Source organism: Rhipicephalus microplus, chromosome 2 (genome assembly GCF_043290135.1).
Source record: "Rhipicephalus microplus isolate Deutch F79 chromosome 2, USDA_Rmic, whole genome shotgun sequence".
Classification (NCBI taxonomy): domain Eukaryota; kingdom Metazoa; phylum Arthropoda; class Arachnida; order Ixodida; family Ixodidae; genus Rhipicephalus; species Rhipicephalus microplus.
In genome coordinates, this window is record NC_134701.1 from 253,011,482 (window position 1) to 253,037,693 (window position 26,212).

Consider the following 26,212-nt stretch of genomic DNA (forward strand, 5'->3'; position numbering starts at 1 on the left):
AATTGGAGATACAAATGACAACATTTAACTACGAATTTATGCCCTTGGCTTCCTTTTTTTGTTTATTCACACCAAGGAATGCTGAGGTTGCATTTTATATTTTTAATTTTTGGCGCTAAATCTCTCGCGGTAGTAGTTTATGATACTTTTCAGCTTAGCTTTCCTGGAGGTGTAACTTGGCAGCTTCTTCACTTAGGAGGTGGCCACTTGGAAGTGAGACATCTCGACATTTTAGAATTTAGTCGAGCTCACTTGGTGCACGGTTATTATACTAAACCTGTATAACATAGCATGTATTATTGCACTACATATTTGACCCGGCGGCACTCTTCTGGCGCAGGGTTGAAGCAGAAATAATAGAAACAGGTGACATCATTAATACTCTCTCTTTAATGTTACACACCTGCTGAACACAAATTATACGACAGTTTCAAAAGTTTTTCAGCAAAGGTATCGTAATTTCTTAAACGTATAAGAACAGCGGTGTATTCATCGGCGGCTCCGCCCCGTACGTGCACAATGAAATAGAAAAACCGTATTGGGTTTCCGATAGGTTATGAAAGAAATAAAATTTTAGGGACTTCGCGTGAGAAGTGTGCTTTCATGGAATTCCAAGTCGGACATTCATTCTAATTCGTCGCCGAAATGTGCACGTCCACTTTCGCTGAACGCCGTCTTTCTTCACGCTCTGGAACAAAGAGTAAGAAAACGCCACCTAAGGGTGTCAGCATATTCCTTAATTTAATTACCAACGTAACGAACGTAATGTATAATTAAGAGAGTGGATGGGGACCATCCAAGCTACGTTCGTAAATAATTGATCTGCTTTTTTTCTGTTTGTTGATTTCCTGTTCGCTAAGTAAACCAGGCCTAACTCAATAAGAGACGCATAAGGTTCTGCTTGCTTTCATTTTTCAGACAAGAAAAAAAAGCACACAGAAAAGGTGGAGAATAACTATCTACACCTCAGGAGCCCGGTATAGGGAACGGATAGAAGCATTCCTTACGCTTAGAAATATAGCGATCGTGCAATAAATAAAGAAATAGAATAGCAAATGAACGACTCTGGCAGGCATGGAAGGGCCGGTACCGAGAAGACGGCCCGACAACACTCGGGTGTTGGTAACGATCGGCGCAAGACTGGCGAAGATTCAATTACCCGACTCGCTGACGACGACCACGACAAGCTAGCGTAGGATGGCCGGCGCAGCATTTAGCGACGTGGCACCGATAAGAAATACGCTGTCGGCGATTGGGCAGACATCCGGCTAAGGGAATGTCACTTGGACGTTTCTGGTTCTTAGTTTTTTTTTTATTATTCATTAGGCACAGCAGTGGCTGGCCATGTCAGATATATTTAACGAAGAGCCTCTTCATTGTACGATGCAGTTTCAGCAGTTGCAGAAAGTCTCACTCTTCACTGCATGCCGTCCTATTCACCGCACTTATTTTTGTCGCCATATTACGTCGACTGACAAACAGTAATCAACATTTTTTTCATTAGGAAAGCACTGACCCCGTGTTTGGCTATCGTTGTTTGCCGCTAGTTTAGCCGGAATGTCTTCTCTGTCTACTGTCTACTTTTCCGTCGGGCATTGTTACTTCTGCACAATATCCACTTTGCGACAGCATTGTCCCGTTATTTAGTTTTTAAGCTTTCTGACCTACTGAGTTTATCAAGAGGGTGACAGTTTCTAACCGTGTGAGAACAAGTTCCACGACAATAACGCAAGTGTCTCTTGAACAAAAAGTGGCAGAATTAGACAACCGATTATGCGCAGTTGAGGAATGTGTCCGGGTCTCAGACAGCGAGCCGAATCGTCAACGGGTACCGGAGGTACTTTCGGTTAACAAGCGTCTTGACGAACTTGAAGATCGTTCTCGCCGAGAAAACTTGATTTTTTTATGGAATAGAAGATCACGATTCGGAAACGTGGGCGCAATCAGAAGAAAAAATTTGCCAAATCCTCAATGAAACTCTGAAGCTAAACTTGGGAAGTAGCGACGACCGCATATCCCGCGCGCACAGGCTAGGCAGATTTGTAGTTGGCAAATCTCGACCAGTGATCGTAAAATTTGCTTCTTTTAAGTTCCGAGAAAGCATACTGCAGTCTAGAAGTAGTTTTCGCAAGTCTCATGTGTCAATCAGCGAGGATTTCTGCCGCGCAACAAGAAGCGTGCGCAAGAAGCTTTTTGAATTCGGCAGGGCGAGTGGCGAGAAGTACACCGTCAAGTACAATAAGCTTTACATCAACAAAAAGTGGTTTGTGTACTCTCCGGTGACCGACAGCGTTTGTGAGCTGCATACAAATGCGCAGAACTCATCAGAAGCTTCGTCCTCCGCTACGCATGCCGACGAAGATACGCTCTTATCCTAACAAAGTTCACCCCTCGGCTACATATCGTAACTACTCAGTTTTATATTCTAACGTACGTAGTGTTCTTAACAAACGGGATGCATTATCTTCAATTTTTGATGACTGCGCCGCCGATGTTGTAGTGTTAACGGAAACCTGGCTTACCCCTAACATTGCAAGTGTAGAGCTGTTCGATTGTGAAAATAATTATACCATTTACAGATGTGATAGAGAAGAATCGCCAGGAGGTGGTGTACTTATAGCCGTAGCTGATTATATAGTTTCTAGCCATATATTAATAGCATCACCTTTAGAATTTGTCTGTGTTTCCCTCCATGTCAACTATCAAAATGTCATATTTTGTGGCTGTTACCGCCCTCCGAGTGCGACGCCAGAGTTTTGCGAGCAACTGCATGATGCTTTGAATGATATTGTCAAAAGGCACCCGCATACACCTGTTTTTATTCTAGGCGATTTTAACTACCCGAAAATAAACTGGTCACTTCCTTCCTGTTCATTAAGCTCACTTTCAGCCGACAGTTTACATTTCGTGGAACTGTGCGAAGACTTTAACCTTACCCAACTCGTAACGCAACCAACAAGAATGGGCCCCAATTCATCAAATGTTCTTGATCTGATTCTCACCACTGTACCTGACCTTGTCCATTCTATTTCATATATCCCAGGCATAAGTGACCATTGTTTCGTGCACTTCAATCTAACAGGTTCTTTAAGGCGTCGGTCAAACAATTGCAAAACAATAAGAGACTACTCACGCGGCGATTATGACTCAATCAACAGTGAACTCGAATCGAATTTTGAGAGCTTTGCTGATGGCTTCTTTGATCGCAGCGTTCAACAAAACTGGAACTTGTTCAAAATGAAAGTTGAATCTTTAATCACGCGATATATTCCCACATACGTTATCAAGGGTCGCCAACGCCCCCCTTGGTTCTCAACTGACTTAAAAAAATTGCGGAATAAAAAGAAACGGTTGTTCCGTCAGGCAAAGCAGACTAATTCGTTAGCCCGTTGGCACGTGTACAAATCTGTCCTTTCCGAATACAGAGCAGCTATCAAGGAAGCCAAGCGCGTTTTTCTTAATGATACCCTTCCTTCAATTCTTGTAACCAACCCTTCTAAGTTTTGGAAAACTGTTAAACCTAGGGAAAAGATAAACATTTCGCTTACGAACTCAGATGGGCAGCCAGTTCGCTGTGAAGAGTGTTGCATGGCATTAAATGATTTTTTGTTACTTCTTTTTCAAGTTGTTCTGCTTCTGCGTTGCCGCAAATGCCTAGTCGTGATTTTTTACCCATGTATCCTGTTACCGTTGATGCCGTTGGAGTGCAAAATTTAATTCACAAGCTTAAGTTATCCTCTTTTTGTGGCGTAGATGAAATCAACTCAAAGTTTCTAAAAAACACTGCATTGTATTCATCAATTTACTTGTCCTTAATCTTTTCGCAATCTATTCAGACCTCCACTTTGCCGCTTGAGTGGAAGGTGGGGAAGGTGGTCCCTCTGCACAAATCTGGTAACACACAGTCTCCTCTCAATTACAGACCAATTTCCCTAATCAGTGTTCCTTGTAAAATGTTAGGACATATAATTTACTCCAACCTTGTCTCATTCCTAGAATCAAATTCTTTTTTTACTCCCTACCAGCACGGATTCCGAAAAAGTTACTCATGTGAAAACCCAACTTCTTTACTTTACTAATGACATAGGATCGGCTTTAGATCGCGGCTCACTTGTGCATTGCAATTTTCTTGACTTTCAAAAAGCTTTCGATAAAGTACCTCACCAATTACTCCTCCTGAAAATTAGTGCCTTAAACATTGACCCGAACATTCTTAAATGGATTGAATGCTTTCTGACTAAACGCACTCAGTTTGTAACAACTAATGGCTATAACTCACCTCTTTCTAAAGTAACATCCGGCGTACCCCAAGGTTCCGTATTAGGCCCTTTACTCTTTCTTATATATATTAATGATCTCCCAGACAGCATTAACTCCGCTATAAGGTTATTTGCAGATGATTGTGTAATTTACCGCGAAATAAACAATGAATATGATAACCAATTTCTACAGTCAGACCTTGACACTGTCTCAACCTGGTGCAATAAATGGCTTATGACTCTCAACTCTAACAAATCTAAATGCATGTCAATAACCCGGCGATCTATTTCTCCCCCTGTACCTACAGAACAAACGCCGTTCCCCTCCAGCATGTCTCTTCATATAAGTACCTCGGCGTTTACATTACCAACAATCTATCTTGGCACACGCATGTTACCTACATCTGTAATAACGCTAACCGAACGCTAGGATACTTACGCCGCAACTTTTCTCGCGCTCCGCTGTCCCTCAAAATTCTATTATACCGATCACTAATTCGCCCAAAGCTTGAGTACGCGTCCGCTATATGGGATCCCGTGCAGCAAAATTTAATTAACGCGTTAGAATCTGTTCAGAACCGCTCAGTTCGATTCATTTGTTCTAATTATTCCCGTACTGCTAGCATATCAGAAATGAAATCTAACCTTGACCTACCCAATTTAACTGTCCGGAGGAAACTGGCGCGATTGCATTTTTTTCATAAGATATTTTTTCACAATCCATCAATGAAGCGAGACCTCATTTCACAACCGTCATACCACTCATCGCGCATTGATCATCAGCATAAGGTTGCCATTCCGTTTTGCCGCACCAAATTCTTTTCAGCAGCCTTCTTACCGAAAACAGCCGCCGATTGGAACCACCTTCCCTCTTCCGTTGTATCAATAACAGACCCTTTGTTATTCAAGACTGCAATTTCTCAGCAATGCTTGTAACTATACGCAGTTTCCATTATCTATCTTTGTCTTGTATGTGCTTGAATTCTTATACATTTTAGTTGACTTATGTTGCCTTCCTGATTTGCGCATCTGATACTTGTTTCTTTATTTTGTCTTTTTTTCTTGTGTGTTATATATGTTGTACCCACCCCCTCTGTAATGCCCTAGGGGCCCTGAGGGTATTCTAATAAATAAATAAATAAATAACTGTGTGCATTCAATGAAACGTTGTCACATTCTAGAGGAGGTACTTGCTTTCTCTGGTCACTGTTTAAGGTGCTGCCGTTTGGAAACGCTGTGAGTCGTGAATGGTGATTGCGAAGAACGGCAAGTTTGCTGCATCTAAGCAAGCGGCAATGTGTCAGAGTTTAGGATGTAATATTGAAAAGTAGGCTCTTTGTTGCGAGAATTCCGTGGCTTTCAAACGAAACAACATTAATTAATTCTAGCCTTCCCTGCTGGAAGGTTCCTCCAATGTTCGTTTCACTGATTGCTTCGTCAATGATTTTGGTCAGAATGCTACCCTTGATTTCTTTACAAATGTACAATTAGGAGGCTCATTTACATTATATAAAGGTTTTTATATACACATTTGAAAAATATAGCATAAGTATATTTCAAAGAGCCCCCACGCAGCCTCTGAAAAGGGGAAAAAAGGAATGAGGGATTTATTCTCTCTTAGCGTTTCCTGTGTTTTTTTTTTCTGGTACAATTCGTGATGCCAGCAGTACGCTATTATGATATCACGAGGAAATAAAGTAATGATTGCTACATCTATGAGAAGTTTTAGTCGTGTATTGTCACTTACCTGGATTTGCCATTCAGTCGAACGTCCGTTCTGCTTCGTATTGCATGGCTATCACGGACAATAAACTGATCTCAGCTCGGTTTTCGCGTTTCCGAATGCATGAGTGTGAATAACAGGTCGTATATCGCCAAAAATTACGAAATGCCATATGCCCAATGCCAAGTGCTGCCATTTTCCGCATGTTTTATGAAAGAATGAGTGACGAGGGGAAAACAGCTCCTGTAGATTGAGTAGTGAAGGCGAGAAAGAAACTTCCCTGTCCTCTTTGAACTAGGAGTCGTTTAGGAGCCAGTCAGCAATAAAGAAACTCACCTGTCGGTGAACGGGGTGTGATGAGCGCTGGACTGTGGTGCTCCTCCTCCCAGGCTGTGACGATCACATGACTGCTCACGTGACTCGGTACCGGGCAGCGCACCAATAGGGCGCCGCCGCGCGGCACCGAACCCGGAGCCGACCACATGCGCAGCTCCCAGTCCTGGGCCACCACTGCACGAGCAAAAAAAAGTACAGATGTATATGTCAGAGCGCTGTTTGTTCACCTCATATGTAGGCTTCCCTTATTACAATGTGTTGTGAATCTGAAAGAAGAAATACACTGGTACAAATGCTTGAATAGAACAAATGACGTTGACAGATGCAGAAATGAAAAAAATTACGGGAATTCAGTGCAAAAAAAATGATTCACTTTGATACTGATGCAATCTATTAGCATGAAGTTTTAATAATAAAGAAGACAGAATATTTTATACAGCGTGAAAATATATCAGATGTCGATCACTTTGCTTGAAAAAGGCGACGCTTGTACAAACACAACTTCACCTTATGACGGTGGTGTATAAAAAAAAAGCACATGAGAAAAAATGTACCTGTTTGTTTGTCTTTCGTTACTTTAAATCTTTTGCCTTTGGTGCATTCCGCAACACAATCGCGAATGAACTAAAAACGAAACGCCTTTTTATGAGCCAGGTGCGAGTACAAAAAACAAAAGGAAGCGCCTCTTACTCGCATGTTTTTTTAAAAGATGTACAGAACAAAAGGTAAAGCGTCAGAACGCGCACAATGCCGATGCGGCATCGGCTTACCACGCCGAGGAAGCTGGCGACTGGAAAGGCTTCGGTAGCGTGATAAATGGACTAAACGCGCAGGTTTTCCCCCTCCTTCTCGACGCACTCCAAAGGTGCCATCAAGGATGCCGATGCTCCGAACGCGAGTATGGCGTTACACTATTGTACACTGCTCAGAGGAGCGAGGCCGGGTGTGAGGTTCCCGCTGAATTGTGAGCAAGGGCGGGCTTCGAATTTTCGCCGTGCGATGGGGTAGCAGATTACACAGGATAGCTTAGCCCAGCTGTGTGAGGAAAGAGCCTCCAGAACGTAAATTGCCGTCGGTGTCGTAGCCTCAACGCTGTAGGCACCCCCCCCCCCCCCTCTGCAGCTGTCGATCACGGCTGCGCTCGACGGATGCACCGCCGAGATTAATGGAATATGCAAATGACCGCCCCCACACGCGCCTCTTTGTGGCGGCGAATAGTAAGTGAGTGAAAGAGAGAGAGAGAGGTTGACACCTTCGGCATTGTCGAGTGCCGCCACATGGCTCCTGCCCGCTTGGCCGCATCAGTTGCCGCTTTTTTACTGCTCACCTTTTTTCCCCTGCGCACAACTCCAGCGGCACGAAAAAGAATAAGAAGAAGAGGAGAAGAAGAAAAAGACAATTTCTGACTCTGCCAAAGTGTGTATTCTTGTGCCCTTTTCTCCGTGGATATGAAGGAAGAGACATTTGCTTTGATCGATCACCTTATCTTGGAATCCGAGGGCTTTACTTCGAAACATATCTTTCGCGCAATGTTTCAGATAAATAATTTCCTTTTGAGCCCTCTCTTTAAGTACTTTTCCCAGAAAGCCACATCACGAGTGAAAGAAACATGTTTGCTGTTCACGACTTAGGCTCAAGGCACTGTTTTCATGGCGGTGTTTATGAAGAAGATGAGTGCAATTAAAAAGACTAAAACAAAGGTGGTGCTGAGAAAACAGGGGTCTTTATTATTTTACTCAATCGTTTATTAGTAAAGCCCAAACATCCATGCGCATTTTTGCCGTCACCGTCGGTGTCGCCGTGAAGGGTTGAATAAAGCCAGAAGCCAAAAAAAAATGCCCCACTTGTCGTACAATCTACATTCGAATGAAAGCTGCTAGGGCAGACGGAGACTGGCGATCAAGGCGAGATGAGAAGCAGCGGCCGTCTTCTGTCACACGAAAAAAAAAAACAAAAAAAAACCCGGAGAGGACCCGGAAAAACAAGAGCTATGTGGCTCTGGCAGGAACTGCGTATTTCAGTCGACCAGGTGCGGTCACGCGAGTACTATCTTGGTAGAGATTAGCAGACAGCCCATACCTTTGTACGTTTTATTTGTGTTGACGCTGATGCTCACGTGAGCTCTCGTATGAACATCACTATTCGCATCCTGCGCGTGATATGATCAGAAGGATCTGAGGCAATCGCGAGCTTCTCAAACGCTGTGGCGGAGTCGGAGTCGAGTGTCGCTAACGGTCTTTGTGGGGGAAACCCGTATACATCAAACCAAGGCAATAAGCAAGCGTGGCAATATGAAGGCCCAGCGTTTCTGCAAAGCAAATGTTGTGGTGTTGGTCTCCGCCTGTAACAAGTTGTTTTCATCGTTATCTCTGCATTGTTTCCCTTTTACGTCATAATAGATACTCTTGAATGAAAGCAAACTAACGCTGCAAATAACACCCGTTATGATTTTCTTTGATTGATTTTGGGCTTGTAAATCTTAAGGCCGTGTTCGAACAAAAGTTTTGGGGGTGCAATAATTCTCGAAACTGGCGTCTGTTATAGTCACTTGCTCATTGGCCCTCGCGGGCCTGGTGTATTTCTTTGGTTAACATCTTGTTTCGCACACTGCTGAAGCGGACATTAAAAACTGCGCATCGAAGCAAGCGCCTAGTTCAGATCTGTTCTATGAGCTGCCGCAATGAATGGGGCTTCTCACAGCCTCACAACAAACTCATTCAATTATTTCTATAATTTTTTTGACGGTTCATCAACTCGAATTCTCAAAAAATTAAACTTCCATAACTTACGTATTCAATGTAACGATCAACCTAACAAGAACAGTCAATTTCTATTTAGAAGGTTTCTTTATATATTGTTAAAACAGGACTTAATGCTCGCCCGTATACGCTTGGAAGAAAGTAAATAAGCGTCACACAAAGCTAGTGTTACGATGTAAACAGACACTTCAATACATCTGCCCTTTCGCTAACTCAGGATGATTACCCCACAAGAAAGCTGAGTGCCTCGGTGGTTCCTGAACAATATTGGACTCTTCAATCACCTAAACTTTTAAAGTGGAAAGTCTTGCGTGGTGAATTTCAGATTTTCTACTCTCATCACGTGCGCTTATCTGCTTCCCAAAGCCCATGGCATAAGAAGTGGAGCGTAAATATTTTAAACTAATTTTGCCCCATTTTTTTCTTTTGCACTGTAGGGATCATCATAAACAAGGAAAGGTTAACTTTCAACTTTCTCTCAACTTTGGCAGAGCTGACGAGTAACTGACCTTATTATTCACCTGTGCACTCGTGACAAAAAAAAAATCGGCAGATCTCATATACCTTGGGAATCGACGTTATACAAAGCATGCGGAGGAAAGATGATCGTGTTGTAATTTTTTATAGGGCGGCACGTTATAAAATGACGCTAAATATATGCACAAATGTTGCACGCGTACACATATGTTGAACAGTTGGAGGTGTTCATATAATCACTTGTTTGCACTCGCGCAACGGTAACAACAGTAACATGAGTATTAAAACACCAGAAGTTACAAGCTGATATCTAGCGCTCTTATTTTGAGGGTGGTAGCCTGGACACTGATACATAAATCAACTTCAGTGCCTGACACCTAACTACAATTGATGTTAACACGTCATGGTGGCTGTATTATAGGAGTACATATGTATACAAAATTTGATAGCCAGCCCTGTAACCACAATTGACGTGTTACGGACATTATGGTCTACTTGAGAAGCTTTTCCGAAGCCTAATGTGGCTCTGTGGTAGGATGCTTGATTGCCACGCAGAATGCTGTGGTTGGATTCCTGCTGGAACCCTGTCAGTTATCCTATGAATTTTCCGGGTCAAGGCTGCCGATGTCAGCGTTTACTTAACGCTCACCCATGTCTATTTTCGCCTTTACTCGGTGTTTTCGCCTTTCCTAAGTGTCAGTCACATGTGGCACATACCCGCATACCATTGGCACATACCCGCCTGCGGGTATGTGCCACTAGCTGGCGCGAGATGTTTGAAGACGTACGTGACGGGATTGTGGCAATGTTCATCTCACGACCAGCGAGTCATATTCGTCAAACTATCTTACCCTGCCATACTAATTTTGGTTCAGGCCAAGTTGAGAGAGTGTACACGAGAGCACCCAGACGTATACAAGCGGCTATATAGATCGATAAATACGCAGATAGACGTCAAAAGTACTTGCAGTACACAAAGAAATGCTTGGCATTTAAACTAAATGACCACGTTTAAACCTCTCTAGTTCCCCGAATTTTGTAGCCAGAATCGCTATATGTGCGCCGGTCAAGTGAGATTTATACGAGAAATCAATGGTGCGCGAATGCAATCTGCCACAATTTTTATGTTTTTTTTTAAAGAAACGCCCGTCGAGAACCCGGAAATTTAAATGGTGCCTCTGCGGTTTGGTTCCAACAGCTGATTACAAGGTTGTGCTTTTACTGTACTACTGAACCACAAAGCATTGTCCTACGCACGTTACTCTACTGCTCGTCTGTTGCACCGTGAATGATTTCGAAAGCGCACGTTGGCGGAAATAACGCTCAGTGCGGCAAGGTTAAACACGGGAGGGAAAAAGAAGGCGACAGAAGTGCCCCAGCGGACGACAAATGTGTTTGCTTTCTGTGCCGAACACCACCTTACTACAAACGTAATGTCTGAATGCATGTAACCGAACGTGCAAAATAAATACGCGCACGAAAAAAAAACTGAAGCTGTACGACCAATATAAGGAACAACAAAAGAAACTGAAGCTAACCACTGCACGGAATATATGTAGCTGTCTATTGCTGTTGATAAAAACCTTTTCCTGCAGGCCTAATTGAAAAGGCAAGTGAGGGAGCACCGATGCAAAAAGAAGTTTTGAAATACTGTTTTGGGGTGGGTTTCTGATTACTATGCTGATTTTTAGTTTAAGTAAAAAAGACTGTACTCCTCTTGATTTAATCCGACTCTAAACAGCGGTTTATGTTCCCAAGCTTGATTGCATACTCGTGTGTGCCTAAGATTTACCTTTCACGCCTTTCTAATTTGATGTTTCTTCTTTTCGTCTTTCTTTTTAAATGGACATTTTATTTCCCGTTGCTCAATGACAGTACTCACGTAAAATAATAATACTGTAAGCGGAAGGTGAGAAGAAATGAAGCTTTGCCTTTGTTTGCCTCGCTTTCATAGAAAAAAAAAACATAAGAGAGTAAAAGAAGAATGGCGCTCCGAACGCGGGGAATAGGCCGACTGACTTCTATTTATACATCCTTTTTATTGTCACTTTATGCCCCCTTTACTCTTTTTATTCGCTGGTCAATTTTTCTTCTGTCTCATTTCACACCCTTTCCCCACTCCTCATTTACCGTTCAATTCTGTCCCGGCAGGTATGGAATATTTATTTTTTATTTTTTCTCCTTTACCGTGACGGGTGTTCTCATGGGTTGGGGGAACACGAATGAAATCGATATCGCAGTTCACCCTGCGTTCGTGCCGTGCGATCAGCCTGATTGGGGCTCCACCCACGCGGTGTTTGGGGGGTGGAGGGGGGTTGGGGGTAGGCTACGAGGGGGGGGGAGAGGCACCTTGTCAGAAAAGCTCTCTTCGCGCCGCTCGAACATCAATACGGACATAGAAAGAGTGTGAAGCATGCTATCGGGGAGGGAAAAAAAATGGTCGTACGACATGGCGAAGAAGACGAGAAGAGATCTTATCGGCCTCAAGCTACGTTGTTATTTTCTCGAAGCGAATTTGGCTGCTCGGTCTATGGATGGACACCTGATGGCGAAAGATAGCCGGTAAAAGAGAGTCCGAAAGGTTGTGGACTTTGGCCACTTGTCGAAGTGTTTGCGAGGTACTCATTGTGGCGATGCGCAGTGCTATTCTTTGTGAGGGGATCGCACTTCGCGGAAGTTTCTTTTATTTTTTTGCTCTTTTTTCTTTCCTCTTGAGATATCACGAAAAAACAGTGACTTATACAATCCTTCCATTTTCTTTACCACCAGGATTATGCACTGGACAGAACGCTTCATTAAACGCCAGCAGAATCGGAATGAAAGGACGTCTTAGTCGTTCAGTGATCTTGGAGTGTGAGAACACACAACAGCCAGAGGAAGAACCACACAACACGAGCGCTCTTCTTTATATTGTTGTGTGTTCCCGTGCTCCCAGTTCACGGATATAATATTGTCACGTGCTAGCGGCAAAAAGATGATACCAACTGGCGTCCCGCACTTGCTCGTCGTGTCTGATTGATTGATATGTGTGGTTCAAAGTCCCAAAACCACCATATGATTATGACAGACGCAGTAGTAGTAGGCTCCGGGAATTTCGACCACCTGGGGTTCTTTAACGTGAACCCCATTCTGAGCACACGGGCCTACAAAATTTCCGCCTCCATAATTGTGTCTGCATACCTTCGAAACGAAATAATTGAAGCCTGTCATGAAGAAGCCACTTCTGGCTATCTAAGATACACCCCAACATTGTGCCGACTGCGATGCAAGTACTACTGGCCAAAGCTACCTGCTGCTGTTAAACATGACAAGCATACTTGCACCGACTACCAAAGACGCAGTGTGCCTCCCGGCAAGCCATCCGGTCTCTTGCATTCAGTCGAAGCACCAGAAAAGCCGTTCATGCGAATTGGTATGGATTTCCTGGGTCCATTCCCAACTTCCACCACAGGGAAAATATGAATTATATTTGTAACCGAGAACCTGTTTCGTTATGCGGAGACTAAAGCTATGCAGAGCGACAAAGCAGTAAAATCCACCCAGTTGTCCATAGAAAACATCGTCCTTCGGGATGACGCTGCAACAGTGGTGGTCACAGACAGAGGACCTGCCTTCACCGCAGACGTTTTGGAGTCGGTTCTCAGACTGAGTGATACAGCTCACCGGAGAACAGCTGTATACCATCCGCAGGCAAACGAACTGTCGGAGCACCTCAATAAGACATGCATAGACATTCTCTGCATGTACGTCAACACGGAACAAAAAAAATGGCAGCATACCCACGGTGGGAATGATGAAGGGCGGGTCCAAGCACAAAAAAAAATGGCAGCATACCCACGGTGGGAATGATGAAGGGCGGGTCCAAGCATCCGTCCGTTTATTCGTTCTTGCTTCCGTTCGTCTATGCGTCCGTCTGTGTGACCGTCCATGCGTCCATTCGCCCGTCCTTGCGTGCGTCTATTCGTGCGTCCGCACGTCCAGCCATGCGTCCATCCCTGCGCTCGTCCATACATCCGCTCCGGCGTCCATCCATGCGTCCATCCGTCCGTACAGCCATTCGTGCATCCGTTCACGCATCTGTCTGTGTGTCCATTCGTCCATCTAGTCAACACTCCTAGTACCACCATCTCGCATCTTTTCATCACATATTCCGCATACAGAAGCACCACCATCCAGCGTACATTCCAAGGAATAAAGAAGAGGTGGCCCACGCACACTTTCTTTCGGCTTGCGTTTCTTGTCTACTTTCCACCTTTAACCACCCCGAGTTCATGGTATGCACTAGTTCACTGTATTCATGGCACTGTGGCCCAACACTCGCTAAACCTTTCTAAAACCAAGGAGGTTACGCCTGGCGAGTATAACGTAGCAACCCTTTCTTGTCAGATAGTGCTCAATGTACATGCCAATGGCTGCTAATGAGGAATGAGAAATAGGAGATTTCGGCTTTTAGTTGACGTGCACGCTGCAAATTTTTATTGTTTACTAACGCACAGGAGAAATCTCCCACCGGCACCACCTTGCAGGTGAAAGCGTAAAACATGTTACGCACTACTGAGAGGGACGAACGGGTGTCGCTTTAAGGAGCTTCGCCCCTAAAACTACGATCAGATATTGCCGTACGTGACCTTTGCTTACAATACCGCTCGACAAGAAACACCGGAATGACAACGTTGAGTTTGATCTATGGTCGCAAAGTCACTCAACGTTGGACGCCAGGTTGCCGCATGAGTGTGACGACACTTATATAGACGCCAAAGAACACGCTCAGCGCATCGAAGAAGCCAGACATGTCGCGCGCGCGCACATCTGTCATCAGCAACATCAAAATGCACAACGGTACGTCCCCTGACACAAGTTCATTAGATACACACCAAATGACCAGGTATGGGTATGGATTCCAAATACGTCAACGTGGACTGTCTGAAAAATTGCTGAGATGGTTATTTAGCCCATACAGAGTCACCCTACGCCTGAACGACGTGAACAACGAGGTGGTTCCTGATATTTTCATTTCCAAGCACCGATAGCATTAACCCAAAGACTTGCACGTTGCGCGGATGAAGCTGTGTTTATCTAGTTGGTTAGCTCCCGGTTGCCGTGTGGGTGCAAACAATCCATAGGCCAGGTATGGTGCCTAAGTTGCGCATGGCTCTTTCGAAGGGAGGCAAATGTCACGTGCTTGAGGCAAGAAAGACGATAATATAGTTGTGCATGTGTTGTCAAGAACTATAAAAATGACGTATAAGAGCTTGCTTGCGCGTTCTATTAAAAAGAGACTGACCTGCTTGTGGCATCTGGATATCTGCGGCAAGACATCTGCTTCGACGTCGTGACTATGAACTACCAATGAGCCAACCTTTTGAATCATTTTAGAGAACCTCTTAAGCTATCCGACTCATACTAATGAAGTGTGAATCACGTGGGCGGGTGAGCGTGTGGCTGTGGACACTGTCGCCATCCGAAGCTGCTACTTTGTGTTACCTTATCGCACGACAATTTTTGTGTCCCTCGTCTGACACCGCCGATGACGAAGGTCACTTTTCACGTCTGTGGAGACACGTGAGGCTTTTTTCTTAACAGAGTCAAATGACTTTTTTTTGTTTTCATTCATCTTAAAATAGTCCAACCACCCTTTTTTTTAAGAGTGTCGAATGTTGTTTAGCTATATGGAAGATTCTGTGATCCTCTATCCTTATATGCCACTTCTGATTTCGCATTCCAACTCTTCATTCTGCCTCTGCAGCTCATCTTCGTTGCAGGCAGCAGAAACGAACAAAAGCTACGAGTACAGGCGAAAGCGAGGTCACCCTAAAAACGATTTGCCCTACAGCAGGCGGACCTTCAAAACCAAGTGTATTTTGCTGTTTCTAGGAAGAACGACAAGGGGCAGGGGGGGGGGGGTAATAGCATTGATACCCGGGCGGGTCTGAAGCACCAATGAGATTTTTGCTTGAAAGACGGAGATAGACTGCTGTCGTTATGTTCTTCATGATATGATATAACTTGTGCGCATGTACTCGGAGAAACTCCGGAGAGACGGCGCCGTATTATCGGAGATTGCCGAAAAGAGAGCCGAGAAGGTCGTGTCTGTGACGAGAAGATAGTAAAAGAGATAAAAAAAGCTTGATATTTTGTGCTGCTTAGCGGCTGTATATTTCCACTGACACGTAAGCATTTGAAAATCGGATTGCAGCAAGAGCATTACGTATCGACCAGCCTTTCTGCTTCGCTACCGCTTAAGGTTAAAGAAAAGGTTACAATCATCGGCGCCATGAGTGGGATTCCGCTGGCTAAAAATACACAGCGCAATAAAACATAAGTGAAGTGCGCAAAAACCGATATCTAGAATGTGAAAAAATAATGCAAGACGTTGACTATCCACACCCAGATAGATATAGACAGTGAGAATAATTCAAGTACTATAACCAGTCATGCACCATAACCGCCTTGGTGAATTTGGCCGCCGCTTGGTTCAGAGCTTCATTTCTCATCGCACTGGGTCTAACTAGGATTTCGCCTGGATACCATTACAAAGTTTGAAAATTTTCTCGTCATTGTACAAACTGGAAAATGTCGAACCAATACTGTGAGTGTTGTCGACTTGTAAAATTAACTTCACCGCACAATGATCAGCTAAGTGGCTGTGCACCCTTTACAGGATGACACTGTATTCGGGGTGATGGTCAATCCCAAAACGCACACACTTAGTGCATGAACCGTTGATTGATTGATAAGTGGGGTTTAACGTCCCAAAACCACCATAAGATTACAAAAGACGCTGTAGTGGAGGGCTCCGGAAATGTCGGTCACCTGGGGTTCTTTAACGTGCACCCAAATATGAGCACACGGGCCTACAACATTCCCGCCTCCATCGGAAAAGTGCATGAACTGTTGTGTTCGTACCTCGCGCTCATTGTGTTGCGGTGCTGAACACATGAATTGGCAAGAAAACGGCGGCTTTAGACTTCCAGTTATCTCAGGTGAACGCATGAGGGAACCTGAGAGTTTTAATTTTGCGATAGCTGCTGCTACATGCGGTGCTCGGAGACCAGAGGAGGCACAAAAGCGTCCAGTCGGTCAAGTGTAACTGCAACTTGCTGTGTTCACACTGAACCTAAGCAGCAACGCGCACTGTCAAATCTGTCCAACGCAGTAGACAAACTTCGCCTGCAAGGAGTGACATGCACAAGAGTCCGCGAACTGTCTCTGACAGGGCATCGCGACTGCAACTTCTTCGCTAAGAGACGTCCTGGGCACTTCGGAATGTAGTGTGGAGGCTCCTTTGCTGCCGACATCTGTTCACGCAAATAGTCTAGAGGGAAGTGTACAGTACGTAGATATACGAATCAGCATCAAGCCGTGGAACGTACACCGAGGCGTGCTCCAACTTATCTCTTTCTGTAATGACGTCGGTGGTGTGTAGACTGCGACTCGTACGTTCCACTTGTTGCACTGACATCTGTCAAGAAGCATGAACGCTCGTATCGCGGACGTGGCCTTTCACATCGCCGTGTTCGTCTATGTACCAGCGTACGCTGATGAGTCTGGGGAGAGGGCTGAAAAAAGCAAACAAATCGGGATACGTTTTTTTTGGCATTGTCTTGGCGTCGTTATTGGCTGCTGATTTAAACTTCAATTTGAAAAAAAATAATTGTTTTCTTGTACAAAAAACAAAAGGATGTTGGCGGTAAAATCATATCAAATTAAATCAAGTCAAATCAAAGTTTTATTCTGCATTGCGTTGTTACAGCGTGATTACCCTCTGCGCAGAATTACAAGATGCAAACTACAAAATATGCACACAAATGTAAAAAATTGGTTCTAATTCAACACACACACACACACACACACACACACACGCGCGCGCGCGCGCGCGCGCGCGCACGCACGCACGCACATGGGTTCAAAAGTTATGCATAAGGAATACTGCGATAATAGGTGACAATAATGAAGTATCTTTAGTACATAGAACTTACTTTTTATTTGTAAAATACTGCAATAACGAAATACAAGTTAATTCTGACAGTCCATTCATGCAGAGGAGGCTACCATAAATAGTAAGAGTGCAATAAGGTAACGGTCTTACGTGACTAAATGAAAACAAAAAAGCGCCAAAGGAACACAGTACAAGCTATCTTTAACTATTGGCTCAAGAAATGAGCTTGAAGCGTTTTTGTAGCGCAGTAAGAGATGACGATGTTTTGATGGGCTGAGGGGGAGGATTCCATATTTTGATATTACAGAATAATAATGTCATTTTGCCGTAATTTGTAAATGCTTTCGGGAGCAAGACGTTATTTTTAGCAAAACGAGTGGGGTTGTTTTTTTTCAAGAGATGCAATGAAATAAACTCGTGGGTGAGGTCTTGACTGATTAACCTGAATGCCTTGGTGATTAGGTTAAGTGCGAATAAATAGTGGACTGGGCACCTTATTTTCCGTGTTTAAGATATTATATTATTACAACTAAAATTTGGAATATTGAGTAGAGCATGGCTTTGTATGTGTTGAACAGACGAGAGGTGGCACTGATACTTTTTGCCGTAGACAGTAGGGCAGTGATTATTATGACTATGAATGAATGCATGGTGGAGTAAAAGGAGAGCAGGAGTAGATATGCAATGTCTAGCTTCTATTAGGGCTCTTAAGTCGAAGGAAGTTTTTTTAACTTAAAATTGTGTATGTGAAATTTTAGCAGTTCATCGAGATACACTCCGAGAAATGAAACACAGTCGCTAGTAGGAATGAAGCGGCAGTGAAGTGTTAGCTAAGGTGAAAACTGTAGGCGTCTTTGAGAAGAACGAGAAACCATAACTTCAGTTTTATTTGAATGTAAGATCAAGTGATCATAGTGACACCAATTAACGATGTTAGCTAATGCACTATTTAATATATTAGTTAACAATCTTAAAGATACATCCGAGTCTGAAAGAGTTGTATCCTTTGCGATAACATGATTATGAGGCTGAAGCGGGCTGGGCTAGGTCATTATCATAGAAAATTAATAATAATGGTCCTAAGAGTGAGGCTTGAGGCACCGCCTGATTAATTATTTTTGTGTCTGAAAACTTGCCAGATAAATTAATTGTTAGCTTTTCGTAACACAAATAGTTTCTCCAAAAAGGTTAACGCTGGACCTTTTCTTCCATAGGCCTCGAATTTTTTTAATTACATACCGTGATCAAAAGCCTTGGAAAACTCTAAGAATACGGAAGCAACAAATAGGCTTTTGTCAATCTTTAGGCCCGTGTGCTCAGATTCGGGTGCTCGTTAAAAAACCCTGGTGGTCTCAATTTCCGGAGCCATCCAATACGTCGTCTCTGATAATCATATGGCGGTTTTAGGACGCTAAACCCCACATATCAATAAATAAATCACTCATTTACCAATGGATTGTTTATTGCAGTCTGCTAGTGAAATCACCGCCAAGTCAGTTGAAATGCCTGAAAGGAAAAGGAATTGAAATTCGTTCAAGAGATTAAAATTTTTAGGTAACCATTCGGGTGACTTGCAAACAGTTTCTTAATCATTTTGCTCATGGAAGACAAGGTAGAACTATGTCGATAATTAAGAACAAATGACATATCCCATTTCTAAAAATAGGCATAACTTTTGTGTTCCTAAGGGTAATTGAAAAATACTAGTTTAAAATTACTGTTATTTATACTGCTCAGTGTATGAGAAATTAAGTGAGCTACCATTTTTAAGTGGTGAGCATGGATGTCATCTAATCCGGGCGATGTGTCTTTAAGGTTCTTAATCTTGATGAAAACTTCTTTTGGTGTAACAGGGAAAAGAAGAAAATAAGAACTTACCTCGATTCATGTTACATTTAGCTTCCCTATGGTCCTGATTGTAAATTTCATGAAAAAGTCACTGAAAGCTTTTGATTGTCAAGCACATTATTATGCGTACAATCATTAACTTTAATTTAAGAAATTGCAGTCTGACATGTTGTGCTGTTAAGGAATGATGTTAGCAACTCCCATTTTTTTATTTTTTCTGACTAATTAGTAGTTCAATTTCGTAAAAACTTTTCATAGCTTTCTTTATTGAACAAATTAACGTGTAGCAATATTTCTTCTATTATGATGCTAAATAAAAACTGATTTGTCGCTTTTTGTTTTTGTAAAAGATTTCCTTGTACGTATACATTTAGGAAGCCCCTTGGTTGTCCATGGACACTGAGGTAAACTGTCATGTCATTTGCATTTGCATAGAGTCGTAGTTCAAGACACAGCTTCCCGAAATAACTAGCAGAAGCTTTCAAGTGCACAGTGAAGGTCGTTCATCTGATAAATTCGGGTCGTTCGTCTTGTTACTTACATCTTATAAAAATCTATTTTTATTGAATACTTTGGTGAAGTATCGTGAACTGTCCGGACTATGCGATTAGTTAAAGATGACGAAAATAGGATAATGATCGCTAACATCAGTTTTAATGACTTCTGAGCTAGGCGTGAGAGTGATGTTAGTTGATGCATGGTCTAGGCGCGTTTCGGTTCTATAAAGAGCACACGTAACCAATTTTTACAGCAATATAGCCTGACAAAGGACCCAACACTTTCTTACGCAGTTCGTAGAGTGAAAATATTTTGTACAGTTTCAAACCTTGAATAAAACACAGAAAAAACACTTTGTAGCTGATCGTCAGTGTTTGCAGTATATCAGTTATAAACAAAGTATTGGCTACGTTCGCAAGTCTTGCTGTATTTCTGAGCTGCATGTTGAGCGTTTTCTGTCTTAAATAACTTAGCAGATGTTGAGCGTTTTCTGTCTAAAAGAATTTAGTGGAAAGGACTTTTCCACAATTCTGAGTAATCGGAAGCCTTAATGAAGTCTGAACTATCGTTTGAAAAAAAAAACGCTTAGTTCCTCATTATTTTTTCTCACCTCACTATTCCCTAATTTGGCGATCTCTCTAATGCACATTTATTATTAAGCGAGAGATGAGCCCTGAAATGAGGCAAAAAGAGCTTGGCGCGACTGCTTTAGATCCGACAATCGGCGCAAAACTATAAAAAAAGGAGGGAAAATGGCATTAAGTTTTAGCCGTCTCCTCGGAGGGCAATCTCAAAACACTTGCTCTGCTGGTGGACTAGCAGTTAAAGAAGACCGAGTGGTGCCATCTTTCTCTTTACTTTCTTGAGAGCAAATTATAAACAAACGCCTTCGTAAACGCTCAAAGCGGGAAGACGTTAACGCGCCTTCAGTGCTCGCGCACAGCGTAGACATGCTGGCACGAACTGTGAGGAAGCTCAACTGGCGATCTCAGTAAGGCGTCTAAGGAAGAGAAAAAAAAAATCCCAAGGAGCTTATGTACTATGCGAGCTGAAGCTGAGAAAAATGGTTCGGCTAGAAGAAAATGCGAAATTATGTAGGAGACGTGGTTAAGCAGAACGCCGGATGACCGGGCCCCGAGAAGAGATGCGCGACATCTCCAAGCCAGTTACGTCTCCCCGGGGTGAAGTCATCGCGGGCTTCTGACGCTCGCCTCGCCGATGCTCAGTTGATGAGCGTCGCACGTGCAGTGCTTACTTCAGCACTATGCCCAACGCTCCAGCTCTCTTCTTCGCCCATTTCACACAAGAGCAGGCAGGCTAGCACCATCCGCGCATAACAGTAAGCAAACAAAATGCTGATTGAATTGCCGGCCTGATAAAAGACGTGCCCTGGAGGGGGCACGATGCTGCACTAAGAACTGAGGGTGCCTGGAGCGTTATTTAGCCCTTCTTTCATCGCTGCGTGCTCGGCAGTTTGCTTCTTCAAAGCAGGAAGCCTTGCGAAATAAACAATGGCGTATATAAAGGCCCAGTGGGGCACAGAAAACGTCTCCGGCACTTTCTCGTGCATTTATATTTCTTGGATGTCTTCGACGGACGATGCTGTTGACGGCGTTGATGGTGCTATTCTGTCCACCGGCCGTAAAACCTCGTGGGGCCTAAGAGGGCTGTAAACCGCCTTGAGCCGGCAGGGGCTCCTCCCTATACGTGGCAACTAAGTGCGAAGACCGGGTCGCGGTTCGGGCGAAGTATAGATGCGTCCACTCCCAGTGACGGGCATCCCGCACTACATACGACCTCTATACTCTGTTCCCCCCCCCCCCTTGGGGTTTTCACGTTTGGCCACTTACTCGTAAACTCGGGAGACGGGTCAATTTCGGCACCAGTAGTTACACCTGCTGGCAGTGAGATGTGTTAATAGCTGGTATAGTTGTTAGCATTTGTAGACCAGAAGGATTTGTGAAAGTGAATGAAGAACAACGCTGTTGTTCGCGCTTGTTCAGGTTAGTGTGAAGTGTAGCTAAATTCGCTAAGGTGTACTGTAGAACAAAAAGTCGCCTACTTGTCACGTGTATAATCGTGTGTCGCGGATGGTTCATTGTAACGATCTCCGACTGAAGAGTAATTTTTTTTGCCGTAAACAGGGATGTTGGGAGAGAAGGAATGGCAAAAAATTATTAATATCTGGGGTTTAGAGCCTCCTGAAAACCACCATATGTGAGCATGAGAAACACCGTAGCGAAGGGTTCCGAAAATTTCGACCATTCGGTGTCCTTTAATGTGAACTTAAATATAAGTATATGGGCCCTAAGCATTTTCGCCTCCATCCAAAATGCGGCCGTTATGGCCGGTATTTGATGCTGTGACCTGCAGGTCAGCAATGAAGCACCGTTACAACTAGACGATCGTGGCAGATAGTACAAAGAAATTAACCAGGGGAGATTTTCATCAGGCTACTCCGTACTTTGGAATAGATAAATATGTAGGGTTTAACGTCCCGAAACCACCATATGTTTTATAACAAAAGCCCTAGTGGAAGGCTGTGGAAATTTCGACCACCTGGGGTTCTTTAACGTGACCCCAAATGTCGGCACGTGGACGAAGAGATTCTAAACATTAAAAAGGAATACAGTTATGGTTATTCTATGAAGTCTCTATTATTGTTTCAATATCAAACTAATATTTTCAGATGAAAAATTCGCGAGCATGGCGTGTTGTCGGAGCCGATGTTTCGGCATGTGGACAATCAAGGCTGCAACAGGCGCTGTTGTAGCACTGAAAAAGACAAGCCCGCTTCTCGAAACATCACCTCGTGTTCAGGAATTTTTAATCTCTTCAAACTTCCATCTTCCCCTCATCTTCTACATTATTCCAGTGAGAGCTGTTATGAGATCACAACAACGATCACGTGCGGAGTCAAAGTTTCCGACGCCGCCACCGCCGGTGTCCGCATCCACTATCGCACACACACACACACACACACACACACACACACACACACACACACACACACACACACACACACGCACACACACACACACACACACACACGTACACACACACACGTACACACATACACACACACACGCACACACACATACACACACTCTCTCTCTCTCAAAGAGTTATCGACACAGCGAAATTTAAACTATGCGCCCTGCGTGCCAGCCCAGTATTCTACCATAGAGCCACGCTGGTGCTTGGAACTCTATTGCAAACTCTCCTTAGGCAGGCTTTATGTCGGGAAAGTGTTTCAGAACAGCGAAGGAACAACCAGACGTCACGCAATGCGAATTGCGTAAGGAGTGGGCCGCCCGATTCTAGAACCTATTACAAAAGCTTGTTCTTGATACCTTATTAACTTTGGAGAATGCCAACTTCAGGCATAGTTCTTCATCGTCTTCATCGTCTTCATAGTTCTTCATAAAAGTTGCACGAAATTCTTTGCGAATCTGTAGCAAATACGACGCTTCGCTGAAAAATGACAATTGGTAGCATAGTGAATGCCAGTCTACTACACAAAAATTATGATTATTTAGGCGTAGTGAGTACCCAGCAGGTCTGCTCTTAGCAGTTACTCAAATACTGTTTAGAAGAAGCTCTGAAAGCCTGGTGTTGTAGCTTTCGCTGTGAATGTGCTGCGAATTCTGCGCAGGTATGGCGTTTTTTGTTTTGAAGGCACACTCAGCAGTAACGAGCTGATAAACGTGACAGCGTAGTTTAAAAGTTTCAATTCCTGGATTTTATGGGCCAGAGGTATATTGTAAATGCGGGTTGCGCTTTAGTTCGGAACTCAGGATTATTTAAACCGCCCAGGGTTTTTTAACGTGAACCCAAATGTGATTATACGAGTCTTTTCATTTTGCTTTTCGATGTCATTTAAATGTGCTCGTCTAGGTCGGTCGCTGAAAACTTCTCCTGGATGTTACCAGAGTAACACCTAGACCTAAATGATGCCCCAGCACACGGCAGTGGATACTTTTCTAAAAGCGGGAAGCCTGAACGAACATAAAAATTCGTAATAATATTGAAATATTTGGAAAACTGAGTAAACAAAGCCAAGTTGGGCCACCTACACAATAATTGTGCGAAGACTGAGGAAGCAGTGGAGCTGGCGACGTTTTCTCGTTCCTTTCTCTCCTCCCCACCCGTACCCTCTTTCGCCAACCTATTAATGTGTACTGTACAAAACTGTGCCTTACTCTCCCCCCTCCGTCTGACCCTCGCATTACTCCTTCTCACTTTCATTTGCCTTTGTACCCCTTCAATACTGTGCTGTAAATGTCTACGCTATGCTTCACCCCCTTCACTCACCTTTTCTCATACTCAACCTCACAAACCAATTACCCCCCTCTGCAACACTTGGGTGGGTTCCAAAGCTGACCGTAGACGGTTGAATAGCGGACGGCGGCTATCCTAAGTCCGAATCCAATTTCCACGAAGGTGACAAAAAAGACAGATTTGAAAAAAAAAAACGGCATCGTAGACAAAACCAATGCAGGCTACTTTGCTGTCCAAACAAGGTGGTGGCTCAGAGAATCGCTCGAATAGTTCGTATCTGACCGGCATTGTGGTCTGCCCCCAAGCCAACGCTTCTCTGGCCGCTTAATGTTAGTAACGGTAATTTTTTTAAAAATATGAACGTGAAAAAACGTTCAAAGAAAAACACTTTCGTTTGTTTACCTTCACTTTCTCTTTTCGACGCGAGGTGGCGTCGCGTCGCGTATACATCATCCAGACGCGTTTCCTTTCTCGGAAAATATGGGTAAAATGCTGTCTTCTAAGCTGTCAGCGTACACTGTCTGCTATGCTGTCTAGAATGGGAACACAGCTGTCTAGAATGGGAACGCAGCCACTGTTAGCTGACGTGTTCTTCGAACCCCCCGCTCCGCCGCTACTCCCGCCCTCTTCAACTTTCTTCACTGCCCTGGCTCTTGCGGGACGCCACTTAGTTAGTCCATATAAGGTAGAGACCGTTCATGACGATGGTAGTTTCCTGTACATGAAACAGCACCTAACCTGAATTTAAGCTGCTCCGCTGTTCAAAAGGTGCATTTGGTTGGGTGGTGAGCTGGAAAAGATACGTGAAAATAGAATCAAAGGGCGAACTATATCTGTGGTTATAACGTTGCGCTGCTGATAATTAGGTGGTAGTTTTGACAGAGAATACAAAGACCGCATAGAGCAAAAGTAAAAATAAAACACTTCATTAGATTCTCGGCGTGTTAACAGCGCAGTAAAATAAATTAAAAATGCACCTGCACACGTACCTTTCTGGTGACATAAAGATGTAGATTCATATTCTTTACGAATTTTCAAAAGCGGGAGGACAAGAGACAAACACGAAGAAGCTTGTGTTCACATTTTGTTTTTCCGGCAGTGCAATACGATAAAAAACAGAAGAAAAGTCTTCTTGAATAGTACGGCCCATCTAAGCAAAACCTCTGCAGGTAAGAATCAGCAGAAAATATACTGCATCATTTTTTTTATTCGCTGAAGAGTGTTGACATGACATTTATGCATTTCCATAATCGCATTCACTGAGATATTCTCAAGAACCTCGAAGAAGTATTTGTATCTTTGTTTCAACAATTTTCTCTGTATACACAGTAAAGCGCCGTGCTTTTGTTTTTTAACTGATTTAGACGGGTGCGCGATCGGTAAGCCTGAGTGGTTTATAGTGTTTCGGAGCAGTTTTTCTGACAATATGCGCATTTTTATGCGCTTGACTTTACGTTGCAGTTATGCCAAGGTGTGAGCTCAGGAAAATGTCCTCACTAAGTAAGCATATTGATCGATGGTAAACATTATATTCATACGTACAGTCAACGTAAGAAGCTTAAGAACCATGAGGTACAAATAAAAAACAAAAAATAACAACTGAATAGTCCTGAGGTTTTGGCAGCATCTTTGAAAGTACGTTTATCACCTGTTTTAAAATGCACTAACGACGTGTAAAGTGCAGTTAGATCAAATACAATCACATAATAATGAGAAGTATATTGTTCCCTCAGACCTTGCAATCTATAAACTTTTGACGCCGGCTGTACAGTGCTCACAGAAGGAAACAAGAGAGATTTAGTAATAAGTAGGTAGGTAGGTATGTAATAAACTTTATTAGGATCCAACGAGAGATTACTGGCCCGTGCTAGGCCTCCAGGAGCTGTCGTCCGCTGAGCTTTAGTGATAAGTGACATGCGTGCTTTTGTTTCCAAACGTTTTTGCCTGCCCCGCCACGGTGGTCTTGTAGCTAAGATACTCGGCTTCTGGCCGACAAGTCGCGGGATCGAATCCGGGCTGCGGCCACTGCATTTTCGACGCAGGCGAAAATGTAGTAGGCCCGTGTGGTCTGATTTGGGTGCACGCTAAAGAA

At 43.6% G+C, this 26,212-nt stretch overlaps 1 protein-coding gene across 1 annotated transcript in view; it reads right to left on the reverse strand.

Moving 5' to 3' along the window:
- Positions 1 to 26,212, reverse strand: part of LOC142794588 (cell adhesion molecule Dscam2-like) — a 108,405-nt gene that overhangs the window by 42,788 nt on the left and 39,405 nt on the right. The window contains exon 3 of the mRNA XM_075885911.1: positions 6,319 to 6,492. Coding sequence (XP_075742026.1) covers positions 6,319 to 6,492 — 174 coding nt within the window. The remainder of the gene's footprint in view (positions 1 to 6,318; positions 6,493 to 26,212) is intronic.